At 39.1% G+C, this 9,994-nt stretch overlaps 2 protein-coding genes across 15 annotated transcripts in view; one reads left to right on the forward strand and one right to left on the reverse strand.

The window, feature by feature from the left end:
- Positions 1-9,994, reverse strand: part of LOC110827345 (multiple PDZ domain protein) — a 162,909-nt gene that overhangs the window by 86,922 nt on the left and 65,993 nt on the right. For 5 of the 13 annotated variants that reach the window (XM_087358117.1, XM_087358122.1, XM_087358119.1 and 2 more), the window contains exons 1-3: positions 2,624-2,812; positions 1,708-1,901; positions 999-1,223 (exon numbers count right to left, since the gene is read on the reverse strand). In XM_087358117.1, coding sequence (XP_087214243.1) covers positions 999-1,223; positions 1,708-1,875 — 393 coding nt within the window. In that variant the 5' untranslated portion in view covers positions 1,876-1,901; positions 2,624-2,812. Of the gene's footprint in view, positions 1-998; positions 1,224-1,707; positions 1,902-2,623; positions 2,817-9,994 lie in introns of those variants that run through there. The other 8 variants (XR_015537646.1, XR_015537645.1, XR_015537647.1 and 5 more) reach the window with 5 other exon arrangements.
- Positions 3,208-5,702, forward strand: bisc (TM2 domain-containing protein 1 biscotti). Of its 2 annotated transcripts, XR_015537648.1 has the most exons (4): positions 3,208-3,479; positions 3,566-3,647; positions 4,092-4,509; positions 5,467-5,702. XR_015537648.1 is itself a non-coding variant. In XM_022058995.2 (3 exons), exons 1-3 carry the CDS (start codon positions 3,284-3,286, stop codon positions 4,366-4,368), a joined length of 555 nt encoding a protein of 184 aa, XP_021914687.1. In that variant the 5' UTR covers positions 3,208-3,283; the 3' UTR covers positions 4,369-5,702. The 2 variants fall into 2 exon arrangements, 1 of the variants encoding a protein (XP_021914687.1); XM_022058995.2 differs by having other exon boundaries at positions 4,092-5,702.

Genomic DNA, 9,994 nt, shown 5'->3' on the forward strand with positions numbered 1-9,994 from the left:
CAAAAAGTTAGTCAAACTAGGATGAAGTGGCATGGACAAAAACAGTACTGAATTTCAGAAGTGCTGAAAAAATTATCACTTGGGACATCATGTAAAAGATAATATATAAAAAAAGAGATTAGGGAAAGAGTTGATGAAGACACATTAGAAATTCTTAAGGACCAATGGCACAACTCCGTAACAGGGTGAACCATCCTTGTGGAAACATCAATGTACGATGATGATAACAGGGAATAAGCAGCCTGTGCTGTGCCAATGATATTCTGGATTGTTGCACCATACAGTATTTTGGCTGTGAGCCAATGTTTCAGAAGAACCTACTGCCTCCATCATCAAGGCCATTTTAGCCTGCAGTATGTTCCAGTAAAACACTGACACAACCAAAATACTAAACAGTACAATAACTGAGATCATCAATATTCTCATCACCATGAAAATCTAAAATTTTGCATTCTTTTCTATATGTTCACCTACAAATCAACAGAATAATTTCTGTAAGAAATTCTATTATCACATTGTAGTCCTCATCTGACGTGTAGTTCTGCTTTTTGGACAAGCGTTATTTACTGGTATGCTGGTGTATTGTTAGTCATGCCAGAAAGCACGAAGCTCTGAGGTTAGTAAGCACGCAGACCACACACACACACGCACTTGCACTTGCACTGACATGCCTGTAACTTCACATGCCACAACAGTGTTTCAGACCTGGCTGGAAACTCAACAAACAACAAAAAATCAAAAATCTGCAAAAACATGTAACATGCTTTGCAACATCAATATTTCAGTGCAATTATTTATTTTGTTTTGTTTTACATTGCCTACACTATTCCCTGCTTATATACCATATCATACGACAGCTATAACCGTGACTTAACAAAACTGCCCAATACTGCACCCCACTGAGAATTCTTGACCAATAACATGAACGAGAGGAAAAGCCATATTCGGAGTTTCCAACCATGAGTCTGAATGTATCAGTACATACTGTAACAATTTACCTGCGGTGATGATGTATCACCAGATGAGCTATGAGACAGTTTAGCCACAGGCACTCTCTGATCATCAAACTCATGATTCTGGTAATCTTGTTCAAATCCTGGGTCATAAAGATCCACTGAGGGTGGTACATTCAGCACCAGATCACCACATGGAGTAATGTCAAAGTCAACTGGCAAGATTGATGGGTGCTGCTGCAACTGCTGATTCAGCTCACTCAATGAGTCCTACACAGGCACATCAGAACATGATCACAAGTTTATAAATTACAAGCCATTAAAGTCCAACTAACTCCCTGGTAACAGAATCAAGGGTTAAATGCTGTAAAAAAACCAAAACCCACCACTGGAAATAACACCCAATAATATTAACTGAAACTATTTTCAAACGATTTATTTTAATACTCTCTATCCACTCCACTCTCAGCTATCCAGAAGTGTCCCAACAAAATTTAACATGTTTCATAGCTTCATCTATCCATACAAGAGGTTCAGTCCATCATAATTTTGGTATGTTAGCCAATGAGTTATATTAATCAACAATGTAATACCATCATGCCCTACAGTTTGCCTCTTATTCAGTTCAAGTGCTTTCTTGAACACTTGACCTTCAGATACTTGAAACATATATCTACTGTGAGAAATTATAGGTCAGGAAGTCCTATATTCAATGAGGTTTTAAAACTATGTATAAGGCCTGCATATTTCATACCTGAACAGATATGATGCCACGTAGGATAGGATTCTCTAGAACAGAGATGAGCAAATTCAGGTCATCACTAGTCTGAGATTGGAGCTTGGCATCATCACTGACATCTATGGTGTGTTGTATGTGTTCCAGCAATTGGAGTGCTGTAGATATGTCTTCATTGAGAGGCATGGCTAGCAAGGTGCTTCAAGGGTCCCCTGCAACACATGACAATAAATCTCAACACTGACCATTTCTAGTACTCCTGCCCTACCACCAAACTACATTACAACTGGATACAGAATCTAAAATTACTTGAATTTCAGGCACAAATACAGTTGGTTCTGTAACTACAAAGATATTACCATTTAAAATGACCTTCAGCTCAAGATGTGGTAGAAGGCTACTTTGAGCAAAAAATCAGAGCTCACATCCACAAACTACAATCCAACTCCATGGAGTAGAAACCATAAGATGCTAACAGTACACTTAGCCAGTCACATAGCACCCTACCTTCTATGAATGTTTAGTACCATGTTCACTGATCCAGAGCCAGATGAATAATGCCACACCCTTCAACCCTTAGACGTAAAGTCCATTTTACTATTATCCTCCCATCTACACCTGTCAACTGAGTGCTTCTTCCCTTCAGCAATCGTATCCAAAACTTTTTATGCATTTTTCATCTCATGCACATCAAAGATTGGTCTATGTTTTTAATGTTACAGAATTTGATTTAATTTAAAAAACATAAGTTCATAACAAAACAGAAATAAACACATTTCTCTTATAAAATCTTAAAAGTGAGATACAAATGTACACAAAACTACAATCATTTTAAGACATGCCCCCAAAACATTATACAATTGTTAAACAGTGTCTGACAGGTTACGAATGATTGTGGTACTACAAGCAGGAGCACAGTTGTCTCCCAACTTACCATGTAAGTGTACAATCTGAGGCCACATCACTTATAACTGTTGTTGAATTCAGTTTCACAAAAACATTTTCACACACTGATTGATGATTCCACAAATAATAACAACGTCTACACAAACATACAATTCTCTGTCAACGCCATTTTCATTATTTCTCTTTCACAAATTCCCCACGTTCCTGGGAGCTACACTGGCGCTGTACGTCTCGTATTCTGCTAAACTTATATTTGATGAGTTGTTTGTTTGCTTAATATGCATTAATAATTTTATAGTTTATGTAAATTTCTTAAATAATACTATACTATTATTACATTTTATTGCAATTTTTAAAGACAAAACCTGCTTTTCAAATCCCCTTTCCTTTAAAAACGCGGATTATGACGTCTCGAATGGCCAACTGTTGAAATAGGTTAGAACTATACTCCAAACACTAGCGTATTTCCGATTTTCAAAATATATTCAAATTGTATTTAAAAATCAAGTGCAGTCACTATGATGGAAGTTAAATAATTAAGTATTTATTGTAGATACATAAATGATAGTAAGGAAACTGGTTACTCTGTTCCTTGTGTATCCTTCTGCTTTCCGGTAAGAGGCGCATTATGTTGCTGACAATGTAAATCACCTTGTCAGCTGATTGCGTTGCATGGATGTTTTAAGCAATGAACAGTTTGTGGTATGGCATAGTAATTCTAACAGTTTCAATATCTTCTAGTCACATTAATGCCGACTACCATGTGGAGTGCAGCACACTAAGAATGGGCCAGTATATTTGCCCAGATCCTGACCCATCCTATGAGTATATTGATCCCAAAACCCAACAACCTTACGGTTGTACAAAGGAAAATAAAGCGAAAGGTAGAGAAATATTAACAGAAGGTTAGTATGATGATTTGCACCTGGTGTAAAACCTATTATAAATTTATTTTTCTTATTTTTTCTAGTGCAATGCAGAGCGGCTGACGGGATAAACTGCACAGAGACAAAAAATTCCACATTCAAACGGGAAATTTCTTGTAAATGGACGTAAGTATTGTGAATATTGTTGGCAATAAATTATAATGGTAATTTACCAAACATATATGGAAGAAAGTTGGGTATTTACAATATGGTGACCACATACACGGGATATCTTACACTTTTAGGACTAGTAACATTATAAACTCATGTCAGATTAGCTGTTAGGTAGGTTAGAATGGCCTGTGCAGGGAAAGTATGGGCCACAAGTTGGGTTCCCCCTGAGCTAGGCTAACATCTTTTAACCACACCTAATATGTAAGGATCACTGTGCGATCAGAATCATCCTGGAAAGTGGAATGATGTGAGACAAATGTATTATGAACTTAACCAGTTGATGTTAGGTTCAGTATTTTAAATATATAACCCATCTTTGGGATTCAGGTACACATGGTCATCATATTGTAATGTTGTTCAAAAAGTTTAGTTTACAGTGTTATTCTTTCATGGCAGAAATGGTTATTCGTTTGAGACAGCCATGCTGCTCTCCATCTTCTTCGGTATGTTCGGAGCAGACCGCTTCTACCTTGGTTACCCTGCAATTGGTTTGCTCAAGTTCTGTACACTGGGCTTTATGTTCTTGGGGCAGTTGGTGGACATCATTCTGATCGCGACACAGGTTGTGGGACCAGCTGATGGATCACACTATGTTATCCCGTATTATGGTGCAGGCATAGAGGTGATCAGAAGCAACAACTGGACATACAGACTCCCGCAGCATGATTGGTAGCAGCACATTGTGATAATCGTCTAGAAATGAGGAGTAGCAGATCAACTATAAAGCATATCTTACAGTTCTCCTCATCTTTTGTGACAACTGTTTATATTAGTACCATGCTTTTAGGGCATGTGTGAAACTGTCAGTGTCCTTGTGAGTATACACTCTGTTAGCTTTGCCCTGTCTTTCTGGCCATACACAAGTAATAGGGCCATTGCAGATGGATGAATTTTCTTGAAATGTGATACTGCAATTTATTTACAAATTAGAGAACATGTAAAGATATTTTACATGAGGGCCTAAGTACTTATTTAGGCAGACTTCAATGTCCAGTGAAGGGATGTAATGAGATGCACAAAAACTATAGCTTTTAATAAGATGTACATTTCACATTGTACACATTTTCTTACATGACAAGCTGTTTTCACAGTAGTAATCATCATCAGGTACTGGGTTTATATCCTGTTTGTTTTATTCGTCTTTTTGTAGGTCTTCCTGTTGGCATTCTATCTTTATTCTTAGTACATGTTTATACCTGTTTTTCCCCATCTGTGTGTGTCATTAATATTGTGTGTGTGTGTGTGTGTGTATAAAATTCATTTCAAATATTCTCATTTCATTTTTCATCTAACATTCCTGTAATTGATCTTAAAAATCTCATTTCATCTGCTTGTAATCTTTGTTTGTTGCTTTTCATCATCATCCATGTCCATTGCCATACAGGCATGCTAAGACAGAACTTTATAGAATTTAGACATTTATTCTTGTTGTCCTTTACTTTTTAATGTTGATGTTGGTCATCTGGGCAGTAAATGCTATGTGGACTTGTAGATCAGCACTGACATCTTCACCACTGTGAGAACCTCAAGTCACATATTGGTGATCTTTATTTAATTACAAAAGTCATGTCTGTCACAAGGGAAAAGGGGAACATTATAAACTGTTACTAGTCTTTGGACAATACTTTGAAAGTGCTTTACAGTGTTTCTAAGACTAACCTGCATGCTTGAGGCAAACTGTATGTTTCTGTATACATGTAGAAGTCAATCTGTTCTGCATTTGTATTGTAATGGCAAACAACTTGGCATTTGGGTGACAACACTGTTCTAGGAAACTGATAGCAGTTCTACTAATAATTGACTATGGACTCTACTGTATGACTTTGGAAGTGCTATCCAGAACTGAAACCTGAGCAGATTTTTGCAGCATGGCATGACCAAGACTTCACCAAAACTGTACAACCTGCCCATAACATCTGCTCATGCATCAAGTAGTTTGCCCAGGGTCATATCTTACTAGTATTTTTGTGAATATTTATAATAAAACTTTCCTATATTTGGAGTAGACATGTGTGTGTGAGTTACTCTCAGTACTCTCACTTTTGCAGCCTCATCCTTGATATTTTCCATCCAACTTTATAGACTTTGTTTCTCCTTTTGGGTGTTTCACAGAGAGGCATTAAATCAGCTTATCAGTGTCTCTTAACGAATTAGAAAGGAAGGTGTGAGAAAGTGTTGACAGGTGGCCAGCATGGCGTGCCACATTTCCAGAACCTACTGGAGCCAATTTTGTTGACGTGCACTTACAAGTGATAATATACTGAGTTCCAGCGTTTTTGGCCTCTGAACTTTGTGAATTGGAACCTCGGAGTGAGTCACTTACCAGAAGTTTGCTGGAAGGATTGGCAGCAGGCCGTGTACAGTACACTCCAAATAAAATATCACCAGAGTATGTGCCACAGGAAAGTTGATTTCACTACACTACACATCACTAGAAAATTAACACTACAGAGAGTATTAGATAATTTTATCTTCTTCACAACTCTTCGGTCCTCTTTCAATTCTTCCACTTCTCACAGACCATCGCTTTCTGACATCACTCGATTCATCACTACCGCTGCTGCTGTTCACTCCATTATCTTCAATTATATATATTAAATTTATTAGTGACAAAGCGTGACTAGGAGTGACCTCCTTTGAAAGCGTGACGAGAGGACACCTTAAGTGTTAAAACGTCACCAAGATTTTAAAAGCGTGACTACGCGTGACGTACTGAAACGGCGTGACAAGATGTGGCCATAAGTGCCAAAACGTGACGAATATTTTCAAAACGTTATCTAATATAACAAACTAACCTAACCTAAGTAAACCTAAACTAAACTAACTTAACATAACCTAACCTATCCTGTTGTAACTTCAACTAACGTATTGCAAATTAGCAAAAATTAACCGAGCCTTACGTAACATAACGTAAGCGTGCCGAAACGGGACTTAGTGACCGCGCTTGCCAAAGCGTGTCTAGGCGTGACGTGCTTTGACGTCCTGAAAAGGGATCACCATTAATGTCGAAACGTGAGGAAGATTTACAAAGCTTGGCGTAATGTAACGGCGTGACGAGATGTGACGAAGATTTTCAAAACGTTAACTAACCTAACCCAACATGTCGAAACTTAATCTAACGTATTACAAAGTAGCCAAAATTAACCGAGCCGTACGTAACATTTTTTCCCTTCGAATATTGAAGACAACTACGAAAAGAGTCAGAATCACCGGTCTCGGCCGAGATTTGTACCTGGGACCTCCCGACTATGCATCAGAAGTGCTAACGCCGGGTCAACATGCTTTCTCGATGCAGAAAGTTCCATAGTGAGCCTCACTGGAAAGTTGTTGCATGCCACTGTTCGCGAGTGTCACAGTTTGTCACGTGACCGCATCGAATCCGTAAGCACGTAAGAGGACACCCTGAAACTTATTTGACTTCTACTCTATATGAAAGTTACAATTATCTAGTCGTGATCGGAAGGACGCGGTGTTTGATGGTTGTCTGTGCTTCCGGGTAAGTCTGCAATCCATTTCTGAGATGGGAGCACCCACAGGACGGACTGTGTTACGATCAATGACAGGGTAATTCATGAACATGATGGTCGGCAGATGGGACATACAGTTTAAAGTGAGCTCCGAACCACGGTGAGGACCTGGTATATGCTATTTTATTTTCCCACATCAATATCCTTGGCTCCAATCCACACACAATCGGTAGAAAGTTGGAAACCATGACACTGCAGTGCCTTGGCGCGGAGAGATTTTCCGTGTTAGCGAATTTTATGAAGACCGTTTCTTGGGTTAGAAGTCATTTGGACACAGAAATACTAGTCTCAAAATAATTAAGAGTATTGCTGTATATTTAGCAGTGGACAACACAGTGGAAGCCTCGATGTTGTCTCTCAGGTCAAGGTATGCAACAGGACGTGTACGAACCCCAGCGAGCCTGTGTTTTCTTCAGTCCCTCCCTTCTCTTGGCACGGATGCCAAGTCACATTCCAGTTAACCGGAGTTATCAGATCAGTGCGCCTGCGCACAATCTGAGCCCCACATCTCATTAATTAAATGAAAGTAATTGTCGCGTGTGTTCGGAAGAGAATGGAATAACTAATATAAGCACGAAAAACGAGATTATTCTACCATGCCTGTTCGTAACTGAAGGCTGCATCAGAGCTCAAGCATGTTTCGTGTCCAGAGAGATGAACTGTAAGCTGGGAAACGCCTGACCTATCTCAATCATATACGAATCTCTGAGTACTCATGGAGTAACGGAGAAAAAGAGCGATAGACCTAATTAAACCCGGATGGGATTCGAACTGGGAAGCAGCAGACCTACAGCACGATCGACGGAGGAATGGACCTTGCGTGCAACACGTCTGTGTTGCATTTCGTGTAATAGACCACGAACGTTGTGCGTGGACTACTTGACTTCATACGGGCGTGAAAGTACGTGCGTGAGTGCATGCATATTATCACGGACATGGCTTTGTTTCCCTCCTAGTACGGCTTTCTGGGGCGCCTAGATCACCAAACAGATCAGCCTCCAATCTTCAACAAACTACTTATAATTAGGATGTCCACCAGGGGCTGAAGTCTCCCTCCATTTTTATTGCTCCACGGATTTCGTTTAAATTTGTAGTTGGGGTCCCGTCTAAATTTTACTTCGTTTCACAGCGAAGCTTACCTGGTACATCACATGATCAGGGCTGTGGAGTCGGTACTAAAATCTCCGACTCCTTCATAAAAGCTCAATATGTATTAATAAGCGTAAACCTACTAAAATGGTAAATGACACCATAAGAAATTTCACCACCACACAGCCTACTTTTTAGACTTATTACCAATATTTAAATATACGTCTAATGGTTATTGCAGAAATCGGTTGATATGTAGACAGCTTGTATTCTTAAGGTACCGGAGACAAAGTTACAATCCTTATTCCCACACCATGTGGCTCAACGCGTCGTTGAATCTCCCTAAGGGCGGTATCGTACTAGGATGCCAACGGGAGGCCATGGCGCAGCTGCCAGCATCTCGGTCAAACTCAATGCATTAATTTAGTAGTCATATATCGCACCTGGCATCCGTCTGGCATCGCTGCCAACCACGATGCCAAGTTCAAATGCTACTGGCATCGCTGCCACGGCCAAGGCCAAATCAACATCACATGCCAGTCTGGCCAGTCCATTGACGTCCGTGCGTGAATGTGCTTGTGTGTATTTCTGTTTCTTCCAAACGTGGATAATTTCGACACCGAAAGATTGATAATTGAAATTCAGTCCCGACCATCACTATGGGATTCATCTGCTATTGAATACGCAAACCGGGACTTGAAAAAAAGAAACTGGGAAGAACTTGTGGAAATATTTGGAGGAGATTTATTTACAGTAGAAAAGAAAGAATTAGCTAAGAAGTGTTTCTATGGCTTTATTTGTGGGGCCGCTTTACAATATGGCAACTTGATTTATAAGTTTTTTTGTTTAGCAATCTATATATCTATCTATAATCACAAATAATGTGAATTAAGAAGAAACCTGCTTTTATAATGTTTTATTAAATAAATTTGTTCATGTAATATTACATGTGATTTGCAAGAACTGAAATATTTCAAATTCAATAATGGTATGGACGTGCAGAGTGTGTATGGAGAATTTTTTTTTTTACTTATTTCTTTGTTACAGAATTGAAATTCACTCCAGGTATGTAGTTTTGATAAAGGTAAATCTCATTTCCTCAAAAGTGATAAAAGTGGACATTTCTCCTTGCTAATAGCCCTTCATTTCGTGATCTCATAATGTTGATCCATCTGTTCGCTCGACTGGCGTCGAAAGCTGGCAGCTTGTCTGGCGTCTGGACGCCATGGCATCCTAGTGCGATACCGCCCTAAGCGTGAGGCGGCCGGCGTCTCATACGGTATAGAAATTGTTCTTAAGATTTTATATCAAAGTCGGAGTCGGTACATTTTTACCGACTCCACCGAAAATTGCTTCCGTCTCAGACTCCACAGCCCTGCACATGACAAAATATAAATAATATTTTATTAACATCTACAATCTTGACTTGAAACATTTTTATATGATGAATAATATCGAATTAAATAGAAAGGAACAATGATTTCCGGATCTATACATTGTGATATGAGTAGTGTGCTTAGCTTTGCCATAATGGGCTTGTCTAGAATGACTAAACATCAAAGCTGCTAGTATTCAAAAGAAAACAGAAAACATGAGTTCTTCTCGTGCTACCTGACTTAACTAAACCTAACCTAACCTAATCTAACCAAACCTAACCTGGCCAAACCAAACCTAACCCAACCT

The sequence above is a fragment of the Zootermopsis nevadensis genome, unplaced genomic scaffold (genome assembly GCF_977971745.1).
Source record: "Zootermopsis nevadensis isolate Lab colony 2312 unplaced genomic scaffold, Znev_1.0 Znev_ptg000029l, whole genome shotgun sequence".
Taxonomy (NCBI): domain Eukaryota; kingdom Metazoa; phylum Arthropoda; class Insecta; order Blattodea; family Termopsidae; genus Zootermopsis; species Zootermopsis nevadensis.